The sequence below is a fragment of the Melospiza georgiana genome, chromosome 2 (assembly GCF_028018845.1).
Source record: "Melospiza georgiana isolate bMelGeo1 chromosome 2, bMelGeo1.pri, whole genome shotgun sequence".
Lineage (NCBI taxonomy): Eukaryota > Metazoa > Chordata > Aves > Passeriformes > Passerellidae > Melospiza > Melospiza georgiana.
The window spans coordinates 117636685-117654357 of NC_080431.1; the positions used below are offsets into that span (position 1 = coordinate 117636685).

At 45.8% G+C, this 17673-nt stretch overlaps 1 protein-coding gene across 3 annotated transcripts; it reads right to left on the bottom strand.

Annotated features, from left to right (window-relative positions):
* Nucleotides 1-3175: 3175 nt before the first annotated feature.
* KCNJ15 (potassium inwardly rectifying channel subfamily J member 15) lies at nucleotides 3176-8439 on the bottom strand. Of its 3 annotated transcripts, none has more exons than XM_058018423.1 (2): nucleotides 8324-8439; nucleotides 3176-4322 (listed from the first exon to the last, which is right to left on the bottom strand). In XM_058018423.1, exons 1-2 carry the CDS (start codon nucleotides 8437-8439, stop codon nucleotides 3176-3178), a joined length of 1263 nt encoding a protein of 420 aa, XP_057874406.1. The 3 variants fall into 3 exon arrangements, with proteins under 3 accessions (XP_057874406.1, XP_057874405.1, XP_057874407.1); XM_058018422.1 differs by having other exon boundaries at nucleotides 8303-8439; XM_058018424.1 differs by lacking the exon at nucleotides 8324-8439 and adding an exon at nucleotides 4678-4745.
* Nucleotides 8440-17673: the final 9234 nt, after the last annotated feature.

Consider the following 17673-nt stretch of genomic DNA (forward strand, 5'->3'; position numbering starts at 1 on the left):
CCAACCTGAGCCTGCCCTGGAGGAGTTTAAGCCCTCATTCCTTCCCTTGGGACACAGCAGCAGAGCTTGACCCCCCCCCCCCCCCCCACTGCCCCTCCTGTCAGGGAGTTGTAGAGAAATATCTTTATTCTTTCTTTTTCTAAAGAACCAGCCCTTTCCTTTCCTTTCCTTTCCTTTCCTTTCCTTTCCTTTCCTTTCCTTTCCTTTCCTTTCCTTTCCTTTCCTTTCCTTTCCTTTCCTTTCCTTTCCTTTCCTTTCCTTTCCTTTCCTTTCCTTTCCTTTCCTTTCCTTTCCTTTCCTTTCCTTTCCTTTCCTTCCCTTCCCTTCCCTTCCCTTCCCTTCCCTTCCCTTCCCTTCCCTTCCCTTCCCTTCCCTTCCCTTCCCTTCCCTTCCCTTCCCTTCCCTTCCCTTCCCTTCCCTTCCCTTCCCTTCCCTTCCCTTCCCTTCCCTTCCCTTCCCTTCCCTTCCCTTCCCTCTTCCCTTCCCTTCCCTCTTCCCTTCCCTCTTCCCTTCCCTTCCCTCTTCCCTTCCCTCTTCCCTTCCCTTCCCTTCCCTTCCCTTCCCTTCCCTTCCCTTCCCTTCCCTTCCCTTCCCTTCCCTTCCCTTCCCTTCCCTTCCCTTCCCTTCCCTTCCCTTCCCTTCCCTTCCCTGACACCAAAGCCCAGAGAAAACCATTTCAGTGGTTCTTTTTTTTCTTTCTTTTCAAAGCTTTTGCTTTAAGATGCTTTTTCCTTCCAGGATAATCTGATGACTGGAGCACAGTGACTGAACTTTGGGACTGGTGTACAAAGGGATCAGGTCACCATCAGATGTTTCTGGAGAAGAACCAGCTCATTTGCTGTTGGTGAAACTGTTTCATAGTCAATACACAGCTGTGACAATTATTTTAGGAATTATCTGAGTCCTTATCTGGGTAAAAAAATTAATTGGGGTGCTTGTTTGATTATCAAAACATGGGTATTAGGGCTTGGCAGATGAGGAGTTAAGACACCTGTGCACTTTCATCCCAAAGCATCTTTGAGCTGCAGGACACAAACCTCAGATTGATGAAGTGACTGCAAAAGTTCTTGGAGCACACACAATTCATGTGTGTGCTGAAAAAAGAAACCAGGAAAAGTGATGGAAAATTTGAAATTAATAATCCATCATTTAAACACATCTTCTACATGGGACTGCAAACCTGTGTTATCACCCAGCATAAAACAACCTGGAAATTCTTTCCACAAATGCCAGGCAGACTCTGCCTGCAGTGGTTTGAGAGAATTTGTTCACTCTGCAGTGGGTAGAGGAACTCTGTGGATGAAGTGAAGTTTATCTCTTCAAACAGGTACCTGGATGTTGCCCAGGCTGCCCAGAGCAGCTGTGGCTGCCCCTGGATCCCTGCAAGAGTCCAAGGCCAGCTTGGATGGGGCTGGGAGCCACATGGGACAGTGGAAGATGATCACTTCCAACACAAACCATTCCATGATTCTGTGTATGTATTCCCCCACAGGAGAGCTAAAAATTCACAGAAATGAGCAGCTGTAAGTGCCTCATTCCCCTCCTCACCACCACCATCCTGCCCCACTCACAGACACCCCACAGGCCCCTGCAGTGTGTGCTCCTTAATCCTGACATCCATCCCTGGTGCCACCCCTGTGCTCAGCCTACTGCATTTATCTGCTTTATGGGACATTGTATGGCAGGCTGCAGCACTGCATTCCACCAGGCCACTGGTAAATAAAAATAAATGCAATGATGCCAGAAGTCACAGAAACAAAGAAGGCTTGGGGTTGAGAAGGACCTCAAAGATCATCTGGTTCCAACCCCCCTGTTTCTCATCATTGTCAGCTTTGGTGGCTCTGAGGTCAGACCCATTTAAAGCAGCTTTTCCTCGCCAAAGCTTTAGAGGAGCAGAATCTCTAGAACTCAGAGAGCTGCCAAAATGATACGAGTCAGAAATAATTTCAAATTCCCATTAAAAAATAATTTCAAATTCCCATTAAAAAAGCCTCTCTAACAGAGATGCTACGTGGACACCACTGGTTTGTCACCTGTCCTCTGGCCACTGCAGCGACCTGCAGAATCCCCAGGGCTCTGTGCCAGAGCCAAAAGTCTCCCCGAAGCACTCAGCTCTTTCAACATCTCTGGGGTACCTCACCCTCTCCCCATGCCACAAAGAGATCAGGAACTGCTCAAATTAAATTCATTTATTAATGGAATGGTTTTAGTAGAACCAAAATTGATTTGGATGAAAGGAATGCTTGTCCTTTATGGCTGCCAGAAAAAGTAAATATTGTCTACAGACATTACACAGCTTTCTTTTAACCAAAATTAAATACGGTCTGGAGCAAAGCAAGCAATCTGTAGAATTGTATTGTTAGATGCTGCTGTTACAAACTATTTACATTGGATAAAAATCTGGTGTCTCAAAGCCAGCTACAACCCTAGGTGATTACTGTTGTGATCCTGTGTGTGTCCTGCCCTCATCTCCCCTTTTTGCTATCAGATATAAATCAGGCATTAGCAAGGTTAAGAAAAGTGAGTGATCCCAAAATAATCACAGAACGAGCTCTGAGCAGCAGAGACAGAGAGCGAGTGTTCCTCCCCACCACCCAGCACTGCTCTGTCACAGTCCTTCCAGACTTAAGGAGTTTAACCCCTCCCTGCAGCTCTTCCCACATCCAACCATCTGTCTCTTCAATCAACTTACTTTCAGTGCCAGGAATCCCCACGCAGGTGATCCCTGGTAGGAGAATTTACATTTTAAAGGTACACATTTCAAAGGAGCACGTTTTCCTCTAGCAGTGCTGTGTGCTGCCCCTGCATGTTCACAGTAAAACCACGTCAAATAAATATTTGAGGGAATCAGCACAGTGAGTCCAGTTTCACTTTCCAAACGGAAAGTGGCGTGTCTGCTTTCAGTGGTGGCATCAGGCAGAGGTTTAACACAAACCCAGTTTTGCTAAGTCACGATCAGGAACAAAGAAATCCTGCCTAATTACAAAATACTTGATTAACAACTCAGCCAAAGGGGTCGATTTACTGTACACCAAAGCTATTTGCTGAAATAGGACTGAAAAGGAGATAATCCTGAAAAGGGCTTCACTTCTGGTTTCACAGTAGACATACAGCACAGAAAGTTCTTTTTTCAGTTCGCAGAAAAAGGATCATTCAGAATACTTTGTCCATCCAATCAAACATTACTCTGCTGTAACAACATTGTTCTCAGTTCCCTCTCTCTTTGGTCCTCCTGCCTGTATTTCTCCTCCAGCTTTTGCTTTTCAGAGTCCACACTGTAAAAAGTAGAATCTGTGCTTCTCCTGATCTTCTCAAACTGACTGAAATCCGCCACGTACTTTCCATTTGGGGAGAGGGAAACCACAGGCACGAACTCGTAGCCCCAGTGGATCTCCTCGGGGACGTAGGAAGTCCTGCTCTGGCAGACAGCACTGGTGGACTCCACCGTGGCATTCAGGAGCACCACGAGCTCAAAGTCCTTCTCCTTGAGGTTTTGAGGTGTGAGGTCTCTCAGAGGGCTGCTTTCATCCAAAATGTGGTAGAAGGTTAAAGGCAGAATGAGAAATGGACTTTCTGAAGAGGAGTCAACGTTGAATTTGACGCTGGCTTGGTTCAGCAGAATCCTCTCCCCTTCTTTGGTTTCGTAGGTCTGGAGAAGCTTCCCAGAGAGCTGACACTGTATCAGGAGGCTCTTCCTCATGTTTGCCACTCTGATCACCAGGCAAAGCTCCCCGTTGTGCTTGGTGATGACAGCACAGTGGCTGAATTTAATGGTCTCTGCCCTTTTCTTCGGCCTGGCGATCTTGGCCAGGAAGGTACCAGTGATGAAGATCTCAATCAGGGTGGTGATGACCAGCTGGGCCACAAGCAAGAAGATGGCATGGGGACACTCCTCGGTGATGAAACGAAATCCATAGCCAATGGTTGTCTGGGACTCCAGGGAGAAGAGGAACGCCCCAGTGAGGGAATCCACGTTCTTCACGCACGGCTCCCGCTTCGGGGAGAACTTGTTCATCTCCAGGTCGCCGTGAAGGAAGGCGATGGCGTAGTAGATCACCCCGAAGAGGAACCAGGTCATGACGAAAGTAGCAGCGAACAGGGTGAGTTTGTACCTCCACTTCATGTCGATGACCGTGGTCCACAGGTCCTGCAGGTAGAGCAGGTAGATGCCGTCGACCTTGTCGATCCTGACGTTGCTGTGGCCGCTCTTGGACATGACGCGCGGTTTGTGCGCCTTGAGCATGGCGCCGTCGATGCCGCCGTTGACCAGGGCCACGCGGGACATGTTGATCTTCGTGGGCTCCATCCTCACTGCTTCAGTCCTGGGGAGAGAAGAAAACAAAGGAAGCTGCTGCTTAATGAAGCCAGAGCTGACCCCGAGGAGTATTTGAAAATGTTGATGGAGAGAAGCACAAGCATCATCTAAACACGGCAGCAGGGAATGAAAACAGCTGGAATATAAAGTTACCACTGTACAGTATCTGACATCACAAATAATTTGATAGTCTTTTTTTTTTTCCAGGGAAAAAAAAAAATCATTCTTTGATTCTGGTGCCTGCCAAGTACGGAGAAGTAGGTTTCTTTTATGATAGCCTGCAAAGGAAATTTGTCAGAGCTGAAATTTTATATCAGTACTTTATTTATGTAAAAGGCATTAAATTTTTTTTTTTTCCTTACGTTTCTCTAGAGAAGAGGCTCTTTTTGATTAGTGAGCAGGTTTTCTTTAATGCCCTGAAGAGAGACATCTGATCAGAATTAGAGTCGCTGGGCTCAGAACGCAGATCCAGCTCACCACCTCTGTCCCTTCCTGCGACAGAGGCAGAATGAGCCAGACCAGCTTTCACTGGGAACAATTAACTTCCACAAGTGATTTACTCAGTCGGATCTGGCTCTTTGTGACGGACCTACAACCAACCTAGAGGGAAACAAAGCAGACCTGAGCACATCAAAGGCGAGGTCTGCAATATTTACACCTGGGTGCAACACTCTGAAGCTGCCTGCCCTGGATAGCACTCCTAAATTTTAAGCTGTCTGAGGGAAGAAAAAAAAAAAAAAAAAAAAAAAAAAGAAAGTAATTCACAAAGTCAGCATTCTAAACGTGGGCCCTGACCTGCACGACCCCAGCAACTGGAGCACCAGACCCCTGGGTTTGTTTACTGGGCACCAGGCTGGATGGAGAAGGAGAGTGCAGGCACAGGGGTTGGGCAGAGCCCCCGGGGCAAGGCAGAGCCCTGCCCGTGCCAGCTGGAGGAGGCAGGAGCAGGATCCTGCTCACAGGACCAGACAGAGATTACGTAGAGCAAGGACAGTGCATGTTATAGTCGTTCCCAACAACAAAACTTCCTGCTGACAAAAGCAACAAAGAAAAAAAACATCCCATGCATCCTTTGTGCTTTGGCAGGTCTCACAAAAAGGCATTGTTTTGTCCCATTGTTTTCCTCAAAAAGAGCCTCCAAGTCAGTGATTAGTTTTCGCCAACTGCTGGAAAAAAAAAAAAAACTAAAAGAAAAAAAAACAATGTCTTCCTTATAGCTACTTAAAAGAATTTTTCAGGAAGTACAAGATATATTTGTGGGACACACATGTGCCAGCCCAGGACATCAGCATAATTGCTCACTGAAGTACTTTTCCTGTTATGTCAATTAAGGAGAATTTTTGTTTGTGACTGTACTCATCACACAGTTGCAGGTTTTCTGGGAAAGGGTAATTAAACTTAGCCCTCATTAACAACTGCAGCTCATTCCAGTTTTGGTTTAATCACCAACATTTCTCCTCCACAGCCCTGAACCATTGCCACAGATACATATTTATGTAAGAAAGGAGTGCATCCACGATCCCAGTAGGAGATTCCTTATGTGACAGTCAAATCAACACACAGAGCGCAGCATGTCCGGATAATAAACAGGAAAAAACCTTCAAGTGATCTGAAAAAGAACAACGGGAGGAAATGTGGGGGCTGGGAAGGACTGTACATGCAACTGCTCCTCAGGCCAGCCCAAAGCCAGCACTGCTGCCAGGGGGAGGCAAAAATGTGCAACCTCTAAAGGGAAATCCTTCAGCAAGTGCATGTTCCTTGGGGAAGAGGCTCTATTCCCCCACACCAAGCCTATCTTTGGATAGGACATGGATTTAAAACATGCCCACAAGTCCATTCCCCCACACCAAGCCTGTCCCTGGACTGAACATGGATTTAAAACCTGCCCACAAGTCCATTCCCCCACACCAAGCCTGTCCCTGGATAGGACATTGATTTCAAACAGTCCCAAAAGTCTGTTCTGAAATCAGTAAACCTCTCCCTCTCAAGCACACCTCCCCTTACACTTCACCTGCACCCTGTCAGAATGATTTTCCCTGCTGCGCCAGAGGTATTTGGGGTTTCTGCTCCAGTGTTGGAGGCACATCCCCATCCCATCCCCAGCTCAGCCCGCCTGGAGAGCTGCTCCTGGGAGCAATTCCCAGGGCTGACAGCTCCTCCTGCCCTGCAGGTCACAGGGATGGGGACAGCCAAGGCTCCACCATCCCACCCTGGAGCTCCAGCTGGTGGGTTTGGGCTGGAGGAGCAGGGCCAGAGTTGTGTCCAAGGGCAGGGATGGCCCAAGGGCACTCAGCTCTCCACACTCCCCATGGCTCTGCCGTGCCCAGGAGACCCAGATCCTGCACCAGGGGTTGGTTTATGTGTGAGATGCAGTGGGAATAACAACAGTTAAACAATCATGGAATGGTTTGGGTTGGAATGGAGCTTAAAACCATCCAGTGCCACCCCTGCCATGGCAGGGACACCTCCCACTGTGCCAGGCTGCTCCAAGCCTCAATGTCCAACCTGGCCTTGGGCACTGCCAGGGATCCAGGGCACAGCTTCCCTGGAAAACCTGCGCCAGGGCCTGCCCACCCTCCCAGGGATGGAAAAGATTCCTTGTCCTGTCTCTGCTCTGCCCTGGGATAGGCTGTTCCCTGTCCAAGAGCCCCAGATGAAAATAATCCTGAAACTGCAGCAGCCTCCCACATTCCCAGACCTGCTGAAGGACAGAACCACAGACACGACACCAAAATGCCACAGCAGAAGAGTTCCCCCCAAAAGATGGGAGGGAGGAAGGAATTTTCAAGGCACAGTCTCTTCCCTGGGCTGCACCAACAGAGCTGTAAAATTTGCCATTTCAGGTTTTAAGCTAAAAAGTGAAGTTTTGGTCTGGCACACTCCAGGCTGCTCCAGCTCCCAGCCAAGGCTGCTCCTCACTGTCCATCTCCCTGTCCCATGTGTAATATTGATCCCACGTGTGGTACAGGGGGAAATTTTGGAGCCTGCCATAGGTGAATGAAGCTTTTTCAGAGCTCTCTCATCACGTTTTGTGTCCTCCCCTGATTTGTGACAAAGTTACTCAGCTTTACAGCCACTTCCTGAGATGGATCCCAGCCAAATCCAGGTGCTTTTTTTGGTGGCAGGGTATTTTTTTTGTGTTGATTTGCTTCCTATTTTCTTTTTTTTTTTTTTTTTTTCTTCTCTCACATCACTCTTTCCTGCGTGATCCTGAATTCCTCTAGTGCTCTTTTCCTCCCCAGGGAAATTCCTCTTGGTTTCCTTTCCCTGCAGAAGTACTTCCCTTCTCTGCCACAGGGACATGGGAAGAGAGGATCTGTCACGCTGCCTCCCTTATCAGTGGCAGCAGCCAGCAGCAATCACTTGGGGGAAGAAACTCTGATGAAACCACCAGGAGAAAAAAGGAAAAAAAGGCTTCAGATGAAGATTCTCTCCTGCCCCCACTTCCCCACTGCTTCCTGACTGAAGTGACCACTATAATATCCCAAAATAAATTATTTATGGGTGTCTGTGTGTGTAAAAAAACCACATTATAGCACCTGTATTGCTATTTCCCATCTTACAGAGGCACCTCACACTCTCTGCCCTGAAAATCAACCCCAGCCAAAATACTTTGGTTGGTTTGGTTTGTGCTCACTCTAAATCACAAAGCACATCTACCACAGTGAGTTAATATGAGCAAGCAAGCTTAAATAATAGAGTAATATACATTTTTAAATTAAAGGAACAACTTCTGTCTGTTCCCTCACTGATTTTACACCGATAAATTACTTTTAATTGCTGTAAATCAAAGTGGAGCTGCAAATAAAACTGAGCTGAAGCAAAGTTGAGGTAACACACTCCAAGAGGGAAGAAAACGAAATTGTCTCAGGCTCGTCTAGCATTCTAAATTTGAATTACCTCCTCTCCTCACCAGCCCTTTTGGAGCAGCCAGAGGAGCCTCCAAGTGCAGCGCAGACAAAGCCAATAAAACACAGAGCTACATACCAAGCCACCAAGCATGAATACCTTGACCTTAAGGTAATTCCAGCAGCCAGGGGTGCAAGCAGCACACTGCCACTGCTTCCAGGGAGCACATTATCAGGGAGCCAGCCTGCACACACGCAAAAATGTTCCTCTTGCATGGAGCCAGCTTTGCTTGTGCAAGATCTCTCTTGGCAGACACAAGTGATTAAAAGCCTACAGGAGCATGACTTGTTCGAAGGGCCTCAGCTGTTTTCCTTTTTTTTTTTTTTTTTAATTTTTTTTCCCCTCAATCAGATGTGGCTTTGCCACTGGAGCAAATCCTCACGCATGCTTCGCTGCCACTCCGAGACGGGGGCAGAACTTGAGCTGTTTTTTCAAGCAGCACACAAAAAACCATTAGCAAGGCTTGGCAAGGAGAAAATGAAAAGCCAGGGGGTGAGGAAAGAAAACATTGAGGAGGGCTGCATAATCTTCAGATCCTTCCTGGGTCTGATGTGGTTCAGTAGGTTACAAAAGTGCCTCCTGAATTCTCAGTGCTCCGCGTAGCATGAACGCCCTCCTCCCCCTGGGCTGAGCACCAGGTTATGCTGTACAGCTGTCAGCCAGCAAAATCCTCCTCCATGGCTCAGCTCTGGAATTCACAGCAGTGGAGGGAGGCAAGGGGAGGCTGGAGAAGGGTGCTTTGCCTCTGGCACAGCCACACAGCTGGACACGGGGCTCCAAAAGGAGCCCTTCAGTGCTAGGACCCACCGGGGAGCGGTGACAGAAAAGCTTGAAAAGGTAAACTTACACATTTCTGGCTTTCACCACAAAAAGACTGAGGCAAGAGAACCATAAATACACCCTCAAGTCAAAATCAGCTCCCAAAGTTTGCCTGCGGCTGCCACCTTGGAGCCACCATCAGCACAGAGCAGCCCTGGGAATGGTCACTCTTCCCAGTTTGGGTACCAGGAGCAGGTGAAAGCAGGGAAACATCCTGGGGAGCACAGGGAGGGCTGAGGGGTTTTTTACATCACTCACACCATTCACAAAACAGTGGTAAAGAAGCAAAACACCAAATCCATCTGTCTCTACCTGTTGGCCATGGAAGATGGGCTAAAGCTGGAGAAGTCTCATGGGTGTTGTTTCTGAGGGAGATTTGTCCAGGAATGCTGTCATTCCCCAGGACAGGGTGCAAGGATTTGCAGTAATTATGGATTTACACAGAGGAGCCTTTGGAGCTACACTGATGCAAAGAAATAGAAAAACAACCAAGAAGGCAGAACGGAGGCAAAAGATGACTCAAAGATTATTAAATTAATGGAGAAGCTCCCAGTGATTGCCAAGGCCTCCAAGGGGAGGAAAAGCACATCCTGCAAGGATGTGAGCAGTTCACACACTGCAAGGGAGCATCCACCCTCCCAAAATCCTGCCCTCCAGCCTTGCCCTGGGCTCTGGGGATGAGCAGGGGCTTGGCCATGCACATCCTTCAAGTACATAAAAGTGTTCTTTCAGGAAGAAATTAATCAACTCCCCACATCACAAAACTCTCCTTTTTGTGCTCAGCTGGAAAAAAAAAAAAAAAAAAAAAAAAAGAAGAGAGAGAAAGGTTCCCCAGAAACTTGTCCTGATTTTATTATTATTTTTTTATGAATGGCTTTTCTTCAGCAGGGCAGTACAAAATACTTTAGAATGCCACCCTGGCTGGCACATTGTTGCTCCAAAATCTTTTCAAACACTGGGAAAGCACAGCTAGGCATTTAGAACCTGCCTGTGCTGTGATGCTCTTCCCACCCACAAACCCTTTCCTCATTCTTGCTGTGCAAACCATCCCTGGCTCTTTCTGCACAGACAAGTCTGGACAGACTCCTGGGATCTTGCCCTCTCCGTTTCTGGGAAGTTGGGTAGAGCCAGAGCTGCTCTGCAGGGCTGAAAGGGACATTTATTGTTGCATTTTTGCTCATTGAGTTCATACTCTGCACTTCCACTTCCAGTCGCACCTGGGGCTGCTGTGGGAACATCAAACACCTCAGCACAGAGAAGGAGCTGATACAGGAGTGATGTCCTACCCCAGCTGAGCTTAACAGCCACTACAAAGCCAGGAATAAAGTTTCAGAGAGCTTCACACTAACTGCTGTCCTGTTTTGCAGTCTCTGCCACTATTTCTCCACTCTGCCCTTCCAGGATGACCTTGGGGAACAGCTAAACCCTGTCATTCCTCCTCCCTGGAGGTATTTCTCTTTACCCCAAGGGTATCACTCACTATTCTGCTTTCCCTCATTTTGTTTTGTATTCCATTCCTCTCCCCTTCCCATTTTCTGAATCAAAAGCTCCAAACCAAGAGTGCTTACCCCACCCCAAAAGAAATGTGTAGCTGAGTGCATAATTATTTTATTTGCAGCATAATTGCTTTATTTTCAGCAAAAATCTCCCTGTAGGTTCACACCACCATTCCTGACCTCTCCGTCACATCAGAGAATCACAGAATCACAGAAGGGTTTGGGCTGAAGGGATCTTAAAGTTCATCTCATTCCAACCCCCTGGCACAGGCAGCAACAACTCTGTTTTCAGAAATTTCAAACTTTGCAAAGCTTCATGTAGTGCAAGGTCTCCCCATCTTCCCAGCTCCTTGTCAGTCAGAAATGTGGCAACAAAGCCTCAGACTCAAGGAAGAGTCTCAGCTTCACCTCCAAAGACCAGATTTGGGAACACAAGTGGCAGGTTTGAGGAGGAGGAGGGAGGTGGAGAAGGAGAGCAGGGGATGTGCTGGGAGAAGACTGAAGGCAAGCCAAGGAATGCCTCATGTTTTTCAATTTTTTGGCTCTTCCTGCTCAGACACAAGATCAATTAATCCATGAGGTGTTCTGTGGCATGCCTGGACATCCAGCAGGGTGAGGGTCAGGGATGAAGACACCTGGACACATTCCAGCACCAAACAGGAGCTGGGCAGGGATTTTCTGCAGAATAGCTTTTCACTTAGTCAACTCAGGCCTACCTAAGTCCTTCCTAAGTACTTAATTCCTTTTTCAGGAACAGGCCCTTGGCCAGCTAGCTGCTCTGGCTGCTGGAGCACAGCTCCCAGGGAAAAGGAACCCACAGAGGCTGGTGCTGCCTCTTTTTGGCTGATTCCAGGGCTGGGCTCAAGGTGGGTGAGGTTTTTGCCCCAAAGGCATTGTTTTCCCTTGATTTCTGCCTCTGGATACTGCCTGGTATTAATTACCTGTCACTGTCATATTTTCTGGAAAAATCCCTTTGCCCAGGATTCTTCTCCTGGGAAGCTGAGAAGCCTCAGAGGAAAAGGAAAACAATAATTATCTGATTGCTTCTCCTGTGTTTTGCGGCTTTGGAACGTGTTTGGAGATTGTTTCTCCAACAATAAATTGGTGGATAAACAATAAATAAATTGGTGGTGGTTTCATTGGTTTCATGTGAATTGTTTTGACTTGATGACCAATCAGGGCCAAGCTGTGTCAGGACTCTGAGAAGAATCAGGAGTTTTCATTATTATCTTTTTAGCCTCCTGTCTGTATCCTTTCTCTATTCTTTAGTATATTTTATTATAGAACAGAACAGAACAGAACAGAATAGACTAGACTAGAATGGAATGGAATAGAATAGAATAGAATAGAATAGAATAGAATAGAATAGAATAGAATAGAATAGAATAGAATAGAATAGAATAATAAATTAGCCTTCTGAGAACATGGAGTCAGATTCATCATTCCTCCCTTCGTCTGGGAACCCCTCAAATACAAGAATTACCCAGCTGAAATCTGCCTGCACGAGCTCATGTGCCCAGAGTTTCATGGTTTTGTACCCAAATCAGGGGTGTCTGTGCTTCTTTTCAGGATTCTGGTCACAGGGTGGCAGCTTCATTAGGCAACAAGATAGAAAATAATTAGTCTGAAGCTAATTACTGCTGAGGTCGTGTTGGAAAAAGTTCAAGGGGAAGGGAATTCCCTCCCAGGTCAGCAGGAGAACAAAGGGATTGGACTGCACTGCTGCAAGGGAAACCCTAAAGGAGCTTCCAGTCCCTAAAGGGGGTTGGAGAGGGACTTTTCACAAGGACAGGTCAAGGGGAATGGCTTTAAGCTAAAGGAGGGCTTATAGGGTGAGATGTGAGTAAAGAATTGTTCCCTGGCAGGGTGGGCAGGGCTGGGATGGAATTCCCAGAGCAGCTGTGGCTGCCCCTGGATCCCTGGCAGTGCCCAAGGCCAGGCTGGACACTGGGGCTTGGAGCAGCCTGGCACAGTGGGAGGTGTCCCTGCCATGGCAGGGGTGGCACTGGGTGGTTTAAGTTCCATTCCAACCCAAACCATTCCATGATTCCATGAACAGCTTGCTGAGGCTGTCACTCCCTGCTCACCGTAGCTTGGCTGTGTCCTCACTTCCCTTCTTCCACAGCAGATAAAGGGCAGCACCTCGTTTTAACCTCCCCAGTACTCACCCATCACTTCATCACTTTGAACAACAGCAATCATAATAATAATAATAAAGTCAAACTCAGAGCAACTGGTTTGCCAGTCTGCAGCTGGTGTGAAATTTGCTGCATCTGTTTCAGAGCTGAAGAGGGGTTAGTGGAACAGAAAACTGCTCTGCTTTCTTCTCTTGTTTGCTTGCCTTTTTCCCTCCAAATTCATTTCTTGGCCTAATAAAAAAAATCTGGTTTTGTTTAAAAACAAGCAAGCAAACAAACCCAAAAACAGACATTTCCTCTGGATTTTTAATTTCAATTGTCAGCAGGTGGTTGAAAATGAAGAGGAGCATGCCAAGCCACGGCAGAGAGAAAAGTTAGCGCTTTGCTGGTCGTTCAAAAATTTGGATAAAACAGCTGCAGGCTGCCTTCCCCAGGGCTGCTGCTTCTCCCTGACTCTCAGCTGAGACAGGAAAGACAATTTATCAGGCATTTCAGACCAGTTAGAGCAGACAATTTACAGTGGTTTGTGCCCCTCTTTATTTTTTTCACGCCAGATCCCCTGACACCCCAAACCCAACATCAGCCACCAGGTTCCAACACCCCCAGAGCATCACCTCCTGTCTGTATCCCACCCCCACCAGGACAGCAACACATCCTGGGGCTCAGCAGCTCTCTTTCTAATCAACAATTTGTGGTTGCTCTGTGTCCCAGTCAAGTTGGGGTTTGTTTTTGATTAGTCACTGCACACCAGGGCTCCCATAGCTGGGTGGAGGTGTGGCCATGGGGGTGAGGCTCGCTGCAGGGTGAGATTTTGCTCTGCTTTCTCCCCATAAATCGCATTTCCAGTAAATCACAGCTCTCCTTTAGCCCACACCACGAGCTCATTAAGAATTGCTTTAATTACCCATGAGTGCCCCACAAATGTTGTGTGCACATACTCTGCAGAGATAAACCTGCTCAATTGTTCAAAATTTTCCTCAAATTTTCCATCTCTGTGCAGCCACTAAATCTCAGGCTATGAGAAGAGTTTTCCACCAAAAAATATTAAAATTCCTGTGCCTTTAAATATCTAAAAATCTCAATAATATTGAAAGTAATAGTAGGGTACAAAAGGCCATGAAGCTGGTAAGGGAAAAAAATTATTTAAAGTATATTTGTAACCTTTTTTTCATTTATTCCTAATGTGGACAAAATCAAACCTAACTGGGGAAACAGCACACCTTGACCCAGCCGGAAGGTGGATGCTGTTATTGGAGTAAAGTTTTTCCTATAAAAGAATTCCTGGATCCTTTTAACCTGTTTGTTGCAGCTGATTTGTGCTGCCTTATGAAAGCAGAGCAATGATGAATACAGAATAACCCTCTAAATAATCCAAATTTTTGTCATCTCTGCAAGGCCAGGACACAGCAGTGAATTTGGAGGGATGTTTGCCATCACACAAAGCACACTGCCAAGAAAGAAGGATGGGTTTGTCAGGGTTTCATCTTAAAACTTGTTGCAAGCTGATTTTCTCAGGAAGTTATTTGGTTCTGAAGAATTGCCCTGCCTGTGTGAACAAGTTCACCCTGTGGAGAATGTTTTCAAAAAGAGAGTCTTCTCTCATGCTGACAAAATGCAGCCTGTGAGACAAAGTACCCACTTCTCTCACACAAACCTAAATTATTTTTACATTGGATGTCTCTTTCTCCTAGGCAAAGCACAGATGATGTTACTGGCACATATAACTGACTTATTTTTTGATAATTAACTGCTTTACAGTGAATTACAGCAATTGTGGGCAATATTCTCTTCAAGGGGCACAGCATCTTCAAAAATGTTCATTCCTACCCCATTTTCTCTGCACTACAAAGATTTCAAATCGCATAAATCACCCATTTCCCTTGATTGTCAGGGTCTGAAAAAATGGAGAGCAAGCTCTGCTTCATCTCAAATGTTTGGAAGCTACTTCACCTAAACAAATCTTAGAAATTTTTAAATTCTGGAAAGAAAATTCAAGAGTGTCCAATAGATTCAAGGTGTGATATTTTATGGGAAAACATTTATGGGCACTTACATACTTACATACTCTGACTTACAGAAGTCAGAGATTTATTAAAATACTTTTATTAAAATTAAAAAGTATTTTTAAATATTAGTATTTTTTATTTAAAAGTATCTATTAAAGTACTTTTTTATTAAAATATCATCCCATGGTGTGTAAGCTCAGCTCGTTGGAGTCTGGTGCTAAAAACATCAGGGTTGGGGTTTTAATCCCTGGATGGAACATTCCCTTAAAAATTGGGTTTGATGGTCCTTGTTGGACCCTTCCAACCCAGAAGATTCTGTGATTCCCAGTTCTGTAAAGCACAAGCAGTTGCAAACCTAAAACATTGATGTGAGAGATTTTGCTCTATCTAAAGTCAGTTGTAGATGCATCTTTCGCACATGTCCCCCTTTGGGCCATTATTACCCTGAATAAAGTCTCTAGACCTTGAAATAAAATAATTTCCTCAAATGCCCAGTCTGGGACACATCCCCAGGGCCCAGGAGCCACCGCCTGGGGCTGTGCTCTCAGAGCAAAGGCCTTTGCTAAAACACCTCCCAAAGGTGGGCTGGGTCACCCTGGGGCTCACACACCCTGTCCCCACCTCCATCCCTGTCCCCACTCCTGTCCCAACCCTGCTGCCCCTCAGAGGGGACAGAAGTGGTCATGGGGGTCCTCTAAACCACCAAAATTCTGATTTACAAACCAAAGCCTTTTCACCTGCTTCCCTGAGGTGGTCAGGCAAGAATTAAAGATATCAGTGACACTTCCCCATTGGTGTAGGGTTACTCATCCTCAGTGCTGCCCAAAAGTTTTGTTTCAGGGCAGCTTTCTCTCTCTCTCTCTTTTTTTTTTAAATTTAATTTTGTTCCTGACCAATCCATGGATGTGGTTAATTTAAGGTTTAAAAGGCTTTTGCTCACACATACACACACACCCATATATGTTTTCCACTGAAGTCTGTGCTTTTTCCTAGACCCGCCCAAATTCCAGTACATAGCTCACTCGTGTGCCAAGCTTCCCTACTCTCCTTGCAATGAGTGGAAAAATGCCCTTTTTTCCACTCCTGCACATTTTAGAGGGGGAACCATGCAAAGGAGAAGGAAGAATTTAGTTATACCTGTGTTTATACAGCAGAAATGGGAAAGAACCTCAGTGTTCTCCATGGGAATGCTTTTTCCTAAGGTTTCTGAGATTCTGAGCCCCAGTGCTTGCTTGGGACTCTGAGCAGGAATTGTGGAGTGCCAAGGAGATTTAAAAATTAATAAATGTGAAGGAAAAGTAGCTGCTGGTTGGTAAAACTCCATTCTGTTCATGTGAAGTACTTTACACTCCTGAATGTGCTGGTATTTTAGGTGAGAGAAAATCAGAGAGTAATAGTGAGAAACATTGGGGAGTTTCGAGTGGAAATGGCCTCAGCCATGTTCTTTAATGGGGTATTTTGGGCCAACAGCAAATTCATGGAATCCCAGAATGATTTGACCGTGCAGAGGAGAAGGAAGTATTTAGTTACACCTGTGTTTTCAGAGCAGAAATGAGAAAGAACCTCAGTGTTGTCCATGGGAATGCTTTTTTCCTGAGGTTTATGAGGTTCTGAGCCCCAGTGCTTGCTTGGGACTGGAATTGTGGAGTGCCAAAGAGATTTAAAAATTAATAAATGTGAAGCAAAAGTAGCTGCTGGTTGGTAAAACTCCATTCTGTTCGTATCAAGTCCTTCACACTCCTGAATGTGCTGGTATTTTAGGTGAGGATTGAGAGAAAAATCAAAGATTAATGGTGAGAAGCACTGGGGAGTTCCGAGTGGAAATGGCCTCAGCCGTGTCCTTTAACGGGGTATTTTGGGCTAACAGCAAATTCATGGAATCCCAGAATGGTTTGGGTGGGAAAGGACCTTAGAAATCATCCATGCCATGGGCAGGGACACCTTCCACTATCCCAGGTTGCTCCAAACCTGGGTTTGAATTTGGGGAATCTGGTGGACCAAGGGTTGTAACAACACACGAGCTCCATCCAAAGGCTTTTCCATTTTTCTGCCCTCTATGGGGATTCTCATGGGGTTAAGGCTGGTCCCCCTTGATTTCCTCTTCTCAGGAAAGGCACTAATAAATCCTCTCTGACTTACAGAGCTCCCTGTTTTCCTGGAGCTTGTTGGAACATAATTTCTGAAGCCTCTGTTCACCTGCCAAGCCAAGCTGAAATTAGCCCATGGATTTAAAGACATGGGCTGGTTTGTATCCCTTCACTCTTAGGTGATGGAAATTAAAATAAGCCAGGTTAATTATTTATCCTTTCCATCAGCACCATGCTAACATTGTACAGGAGCTTATTGTCACTCATATATCTGCAAAAATTTGATATCTTTTAAAGAAGAAGCTGTTTCCTGAGTTTCTTGACTGGGAGGTTACACAGCCCTGCTCTGTTGTGTCTTCCAGATAAACTCCCAAGGAATCAGAGGGAAAAGAATCTTTGTTTTCCTCATTGCTCTCCCAAATTGCTTGATCCCTGCCAATTTCCATGACACAGACCCCTCAGTCTGCTGCAGAGACTGTGGCTTCTGAAAGGGAGGAAATAGCATGAAAGTACTGGTGCACATCAATGTTTTTGGATTTTCTCGCCAAACCAGAAATATCAAAACAAAATTAAAAAAAAAAAAAAAGAAAAAAGAAAAAGAAAAAAAAAACAAGTTTAAATTTTTCTGGCCCAAAGAAAAGAAAACAACAAGACATAAAAAGGTCATTCTGGTTGTTTGGTCAAACCAAAACTGAGCTTTTCGTTTTGAGGTTTGCACAGATGTGACTCATTTAAATCAGGTGAGGAACAAAATATTCCTTGGAGTGACAGATTGTGACATCTTACTTCCACAAAGCCATAGTACAATTTTTTTACTGTTTAAAATCGTGGGTTTTGTTCTTTTTTAAAATCTAAACCTGCATTTTCAGCCCATAAAGCTTATGGTTGAAAAGTCTCAGCCAA